The sequence below is a fragment of the Mus caroli genome, unplaced genomic scaffold, assembly GCF_978045245.1.
Source record: "Mus caroli unplaced genomic scaffold, Mus_caroli_1 scaffold_16, whole genome shotgun sequence".
Lineage (NCBI taxonomy): Eukaryota > Metazoa > Chordata > Mammalia > Rodentia > Muridae > Mus > Mus caroli.
The window spans coordinates 21,256,390-21,263,982 of NW_028227271.1; the positions used below are offsets into that span (position 1 = coordinate 21,256,390).

At 51.7% G+C, this 7,593-nt stretch overlaps 1 protein-coding gene across 3 annotated transcripts in view; it reads left to right on the plus strand.

Annotated features, from left to right (window-relative positions):
- Positions 1 to 3,601, plus strand: part of Nfam1 (NFAT activating protein with ITAM motif 1) — a 35,343-nt gene extending 31,742 nt beyond the window's left edge. For all 3 annotated transcript variants that reach the window (XM_021183261.3, XM_021183262.2, XM_021183263.2), the window contains exon 6: positions 1,523 to 3,601. In XM_021183261.3, coding sequence (XP_021038920.1) covers positions 1,523 to 1,582 — 60 coding nt within the window. In that variant the 3' untranslated portion in view covers positions 1,583 to 3,601. The remainder of the gene's footprint in view (positions 1 to 1,522) is intronic.
- Positions 3,602 to 7,593: the final 3,992 nt, after the last annotated feature.

The window sequence follows — 7,593 nt, forward strand, 5'->3', positions numbered from 1 at the left end:
TGTGAATTTAATAGACCAGAGAATTGAACCACCTGAAGTTGAATGTCCCCCTCCCCAGAAGCTGCCCTAGTGGCCTAGAGGACTGGGAGCTTTGAATTTGGTGGATGCTGCCTGGTGCGTGCAGCCTGGGAGGAGATATTTATCATTCTGTGCTTGAGTCTCCTGGCCTGTAATCTGATTAGCCAGAGTAACCCTCACCTCCCAGACTTGCTGGGAGGACAGATCACTGTGCTGAGAGGGCTACCTAGGACCAACTGTGCACTCACACAGCGTGGTGGTGATTATACTTAACGCTGGTGAGCACTGTGCAGTTGACTACACTGTTCAATCAGGTGAGAGCATAAGGCTTCCATATGTGCGCTAGTGCCAGCTCTTGCTGGCCTGCTCAAGACGGCCATTATAACAGGGCCCTGGGTTCATTCCTTAGTAACACTTCCTTCTTAAACCTCAGTTTGCCCATCTGTAAAGTGGGTGAGTCATATTGACCTGCGCTACCAGCGTTACCAGAATCCAGGAGTAACATGATGAGCACTGGAGCTTTGAACTCTACAGGGCAGCAGTGTGGTCCAGCTGGTGTGGGAGGCCTGCAAAGTGGGTGGTCTGTGAGCATGCTGGAGAAGCTTCATGGAGTACAAAATCTGGTGCTCTGCCATTCTCAGCCCAGGCTGGAAGTGTTTGTGGTTGAATCTCTAGGTCTAGAAACCCTGAACTAGTCCCTAACCGAAAGCACTCCCACCCTGGACCACTGAAGATATGGGTTCCATCTCAGTCGCTGTCTATACAGGATTAGGTTCTGGGGTGCTAGACAGGAAGGTGAGGTACCCTGCCTTCTGAGAGCTTACTCTGCAGGAATAAACTACTGACTCAGAGGGCATGCAGAGATATTGGTAGGCCGGAGGGACAGGTCCTGTGGAAAGGCCAGCTTAGGGGGAGGAGAAGGGAGGGCTCTCTGGTCTAATTAATTAATTAATAAATATGTCTGGCTGTAGTTTCCCCTCCCTCCTCTCTTCCCAGTGTCCTCCTCTGCCCCCTATACTACCCCTGGTAGATCTTGAAGTATACCCCGTAAGATGAATTCTGGTAGCTAGGTGCTACATGGCTCTCACATTCCGGACCAAAGGAAAATCATGAGGGAGAGGCTAGAGGAGCTGACTAGGGGTAGCCTGGTGTAACTGGAGGGTGGAGGGTAGGTATGGAGAGGCATGTCAGGAGACGAGGTGGGTTTGGGGACAAAGGCCATGTTTCTTGTGGAAGTGACTCTCGGGAAGTTCTCTGCCTGCCCCCTCGACCAAAACTAAATCACTACAAATTCAAAGGCAGGCATGGTGGCTCATGCCTATAACCCCTCCCCACTCCACCCCACAGCACTCAGGAGGTGGAGACAGAAAGATGGGATAAGTTCAAGGCCAGCCTGGGCTACACAGTGAGTTCAACTCAACAAACATTTGTTCACATTTGTTCTTTTCCTGACTAATATTTTCCTCTCTTCTCCCCTCCCTCTCTCCCTCTCTTCCTCTCCTAGGAGAAGCTGAATAGATTTGAGGATGACAACGAATTTAACCTTGTCTATGAAAATCTCTAGAAGTTCTACAGGCTCCGAGACTTGTCTTGAATTAGGACCCAAGAGCCACAGCTCTTGTCTAAGGACCTGCTTTGGGTCAGGAGTAGGGCCTTCAGGACAGGCCATCATCACCTTACCTGCACAGCAGGGCTTTCCCCATCTTGGCCTTGGTCTGCTCTCACATTCTGCATCTCAGCCTGAACTGTTAATGTCTCTGGGATTTTGCCCAGGCTGTTCCTTCCATCAGGAAAGCCATTCCTCCTCTGGCCATTTCTCCATGGACAAAGTGGCCCTCAGTCCTACGGGGCTCTTGTGGATTGCATCTCTTTCCTCTTCACCCCTTACTGCCACCCCTGCAGAGCTGTGTATGTGGCTGTCGTGGCATCGGCCTCCCAATTTGGTCCCCAGGCAGACGGTCCTGTGAGGACATAGCAGGACCCCTGTGAGGGCTCTGCCTGGCCACTGAGTCACTCCTGCTCCTCGGCTAGCCCAGAGGCTTGTACAAGGTGGGCACATGCTGAGTGGACTGGCTAAGGAGAGATGAAGAACGGGCATCAAAGAACTGCACCAAAGCTGGCTGGCCCAGGGCCAGATATGGAGGCTGTGGATGTGACAAGTGGAGATGAGCCAGGACCAGGAGCAGGGAGGTTCCATACGTGCTGGTGAGATAGGAGAATCTCGGAGCACCCCTCCCCCAACGAGAACCCTGAACTAGTTTCCCATCAGCCTGTGTGGGCACACACCTCACCATGCCTCACCCTAAGCTCTACAGGTGTCTGTTCCTTATTCTACTCTTAGACCCAGTTCTCCCAGTTCCTCTTTGTGGCCTACTCTGACCCCACCACCTGCAGTTTCATGCCCTTTTCCTCTGTCTTTATTAATTTGCTTTTGGCCCATCTCGCCTCCCCTGAAGACAGAGCAACCTAGCTGTCTTTCCTCAGTGGTTCAGCTGTGTGGCTTGCTGCTGGGCCACCCCTGGGTAAATGGGCGAGTCTCTGTGCTGGAGAAACTCGAGCCAGGGTGGACCAAAGCTTCCCAATGCCGCTCAGCCTTTCTGGCCCTCCAGGAACCCATTCAGGGGACCCCTCATTCACTCTCCAGACACCCCTATAAGGAAGCTGTCTCCTTGGAAGACAGGGACTGAAGGGCTCCTCTCCTACCCTACTCCCCTCCTCTTAGCCTGCCTTTCCTTCAGCTTTCCCAGAGCTTCCAATTTAGCTGTGGAAGATAGGCTGATCTACCTCCCCTATCCCAGGCTGCTTCCAAAGTTCCTGAGATGCTCTCATTCCAAAATCCGCATGCACGGAGGTGTCCACGAGCAGACACACCTAGCCTGGCCCGAGCAGTGTTGAGCAGCAGAGGGGTGCAGAGGAAGGCACAGATGCTTCAGGACATGATGGTCAGAAGCTCCCGTGTCCTTGGACAGTGGCGCCAGGCTTTTCTGGGCCCAGTGGATGGCTTGTCACCTACGTGCCTAGTTCCAGGCTCTCCTCTAGAAAATCCAACAATCAGAGCTCCTCAGAGGCTGCCAGGATGAATGAAGGCCGTGCTCCTGGAGGCTGGCTTGATGAATTCCTGGGCTGTGAGGACAGGGAACTGCTTGGCACAGAGCTGCCTCCAGGCTCCCGGCTCCAGAGGTCTGAGATGAAGCTTAGCGCTTAGTGCGCACTGGGGTGAAAACCTTAACCAGCAAGAACTTGCCCGTTTCCTCTCCTACCTCCTGAGCTTAATATCCAGTCTCTGGATGACCTGGCTGGGACTCAGGTTTCTTTTAACCCTTTCCAGGGGAGTGAGGGAAGCCAGATGGGACTTCATATTGTGCCCTGGCTCAGGACGAAGCACCCAGGTCTCCCAGCAGCCACCCCGTTTGTTCCCACTGCCTCTTCCCTACAAAGCAGATGGAGGAACCTGATAAAACATGCGTTGTCTTGTCCCTTTCCCATGAAAAAACCTTCCGTGGTTTCTAATTTACTTGGAATAAAATCTCAGCTTCCTGAAGACCCAGGAAGACTGACCCATTGCCTGTCCTGGAGACACAGACATTGCCAGAGTGGTGGCTGCTGAGTGGTGGGGTTAAAGATGCGCAGTGGGGAGGCCAGAGATTACCCAGGGCTCTGGTGATCAAGAAGAGAGACTGGGAAGGAAAAGAGGAAGAGAAGGACAGTTTGGGGTGAAGGGTGGGATATAAGAAGGGTTTCCATATTAGGGAAGGTGGGGAAGAATATTTTAGGGCTCTCAGTAGTCAACAAAGAAGACTAAGCACCCAGTACCACCCCCAACCCGGCCCTGAGAGCCTTCCCTGATGCAAGGAAGAGGGGTGCAGATGGCAGTGACGAAGAAGGGACCCCCCTGAATGTGAACCCCTTGGGGAGAGGCTCTGAGTGGGAAGGGAGAGGAGAGGCAGGCTGGGTGGCCATAGGACCTCCCTTAGGAGGTCCACTTCCTAGCAGCAGCTCAGACTTGACTAAGTGTCACTGCCTGCTTGCCTTAGCCTAAGTTTCCAGCCACAACCCAGACCACTCAGGGTATTGAAGTACAGGCTGGTGCGGAGGTCCCTGAACCCTGCTGAGGGTCAGTCGGTGAGTGGGTGTTTCTTTGAAAATCAAACTGCTAGAGCAATGGGCAGAGCCTGCAGACAGACAGAGATAGATAGATAGATAGATAGATAGATAGAGAACAGATTTCCTTAGAAAAACAGAAGTATTAACTGTTGTGTAGCAGCTTAGTCTTCTTGTGGGGACTCCTAACAACTGTAGCAGGGGCTGTCTCTGACCCTGTTGCCTGCCTTTGGGACCTGTTCCCCCTCCTGGGTAGCATGGTCCAGCCTTAGTAGAAGAGGAGGTGCCTAGTCTTACTGCAACTTGATATGCCATGGCTGGTTGATATCCATCAAGGCCTGCCCTTCTCTGAAGAGAAACAGAGGAGGAGTGGAGGAGGGACTGGGAGGAGAGGAGGGAGGGGAAACTGCAGTCAGGATGTAAAATGAATAAAATTAAAAAAAAAAACAAAAAAACTAGAAGCATCCCTCTCAGGAGGCAGACTGGAGATAGGAGGAGGGATGCAGAGGGAGGGGTGGTTCTGAGTCTAGCAAGCATCCCTTAGAAGGGGTCCATCTGGAAGAGTACTCAAGAGAGGCTGGCCAGATGGGGGAGGTGAAGGGGAGCCCTGGACTGGCAAGGAAGGCTGATATGACTGTCTCTTTGGTGGATCTAATCCTCGTCCCTGCCTGGAGGAATTTCCATCTTTTTTCTGGTCCAGGTTGCTGTCTCTCTGAGGTTTTGCTGCCTATTAGCTTCTTCAGTGTCTTAGGGCATCAGGAACATTTCAAGGGCTCTGGCACTCTCAGGCTCCGTACCTTCAGCCTCTCCCAAGAGTAGTAAGTGGCTGGAATCTGACGGCCCCTGCCTGCCCCCTCAGTTGTCGCCAGCTCTCTCCCCTCCATCTTTACAGAAGAAAATCACCTCTAAAAACCGAACACAGGAACTAGGTATAGGAACTGTGTGCCCCCCTCCCCCAGAAAAAAAAATGTCAGAGGATTCTGAGCAGCAGTTTCCATGGGAACATGTGCTTGTTATCAGTGATTCTTAGTGGGGCTAGAGTGTCCCTCACAGTCGTTATCACAGGACTCTAGTGGGTGGCCGCTGTGGGGGGGGCGGGGGCGGCTTCAGCTCTTTGACCACTAGTTCTTACTAACCTGAAATCGAGTTACAGGCAAAACCTGCCTTTTTTCCCCTTCATCTAATTTAAAGGCCGTGTTCCAGCCTAAGGATGCCTCTGGGACTTCGGGGATGGATTTTTATGTAGTTCAATAGTTTTCTTGGCAGACAGCTCTTCCAGGAGAGGTGGGCAATTGCCTCAGCCCAGCCAAGCTGAGTGACGTCAATCTGCCCCTCCTAACTGCCTGGGGATGTCACTTGCCCACTGGAGGGGCCTTGTCCCTGAATCTACACCCCAGTCCTGGAGGCACTGACACAAGGCTCTGTGAACCTCTGCAGACTGTGAACCGACTCCTCTGTGAACTGTGGTTATAATTACGGCCCCCGAGCCTTGATTGAGCGCTGGTTAACTGCTGCTTTCTGCACTTGGCATCGAAATGCTCACTGCGCACACAAGCAGGTGACACAGCCACAGAGTGTGGTGAAACATTTAAACTCCAACAAGGTGAAGTTTGCTCTGATGCACCTGCCACCTTCCTGCCTCCTTCCTGCCTCCATCTGAATCCCCTCCCTAGGGATTACCACCGGGGCCGCTGGGATGGCTTTTATCGCATCTGTACATTTGGACGGAGGAAGTCTGGGGTGTTTGTGGGAGGTTTCTGAAGAGCTTGTGCAGTCAGTCTGTAGCTGTTGTTTGCATTGGCTTTGCTCACAAAGCCCCACGTGGGGATCTGCCCAAGACAGTGTGTGGATGCAGCCAGACTCTAATTACAGCAGAGGACACAAGGATGGATGGTCCTAATTTAATCAGGCCCTTATCAATGGCCTCTTAGGCTGTTTACAACCTCTGTGTAAGGTATCACAGGTAACAGCCTCCAACCCCCACCTGGACTGTACCTGCTGAACCCTCTCTGTAGGAACGAAAGGGATTCCTTCCAGGGTAGAGGTTTACTGTGTCAGTAGGCACTGTCAGGCCCAGGCATGGAGACTGTACTGATTTCTGTCTTTGAACTTTTTTATCTGTAATGTCTTCTCATTTTGAATTCTGAAAACAGACCTGCAGATTGGGGTGGGGAGAGAGGCTGATCTCCCTGGCTTACCAGAGCAGAAACTATTGTTGAGAGAAACTAAGAAACATACGAATGAGCCCAGAGGAGATAGGGCAACTCTGGACTGGCTCCAAATGTGAGCATGTCTCCATCGATCTGGAGTGAAGCCATAGGTAGGGGCTGAATAGAAGGAGCTATCCAGGAATGCGATGTTGGAGAAGCCCATGGAATCTACATTCTTGGTAAAATAGAGGCAGGCCAGTGCAGGTCCTAGAGTTAGGTCTGCCTAGCAGCCTATACCTGGCAGCTTGGACACTGAGATCCCAGGCATGCCCTAGAAATTCCCAGGCACGACATGCCTTGTAGTGTGAGCCACCTCTCAGTAGCTTCATAATCCTGGATAATGGTGCTGTAATTGGCACTGCTCTGCCTTTACAACCCTCTCATTGCCTGGAAACTTACTTTGCAAGTGACAGTGCCTGATGTTTGGGGTGGGTTTTATTATACCAATCTGTGGGCCTTCAGGGGCCCAGCAATCTTGGCTTCTGCTCTCTGGACTCTTCATTCGCATCCTCCGTCTCTATGGATGGGATTCTGGCTAAGCTCTTTGCCTTGCATGAGAACATGGCCCCTGCATGATAGGCCTGAGATAATCTGGGGACTGATTGCCTCTTCAGATCAGATCCCTGTTCCATTTCCTCTGTCCCTTTGGCCTCTTCTTCAGACCTTCCCCGATCCTGCATCCAATCAATATTTCTATAGCTCAAATCTGACCATCGCAAGCTCATTGCCTGCAGGACTCCATGGCCAGATTCATTGTAACACAGGGGATAGATGGCTCTGTGAGTTAGAATGGTCCTGGGAGGAATAGATATGGACATGGCTAAGGATTACTCACTTGGGCCTCTGGACAGCGTGAGACCAAGGCTTCATTCCTCTGCCAGACTCAGTTCTCTTTCCACCCATCACTCTTTCAATATTTGTCAGATCTAAGTGTCAGATCTAAGTGTGTTCCAGGATCTCTGTGGGGACTGGGATAAGAAAAGATGGTCCTGGGCTGGGAGGTGTAGCTCGTTTGGAAGAGTGCCTGCCTAGCATGTACAAAGAAAGCCCTGGGTTTGGCTCCAGGTACCGTGACAATATACATATACCTGTGGTCCCAGGGCTCAGGAATTGGAGGTAGGAGGACCAGAAGTTCAAGATTAGATCTGAGCCAATAAGATGGCTTGGTGAGAAAAGATGCTTTTGGCCAAGGCTGAGGACATGAATTTCCATCCTGGGACCTGCATCTCAGAAAGAGAGAACTGACTCTCACCAATTATCCTGG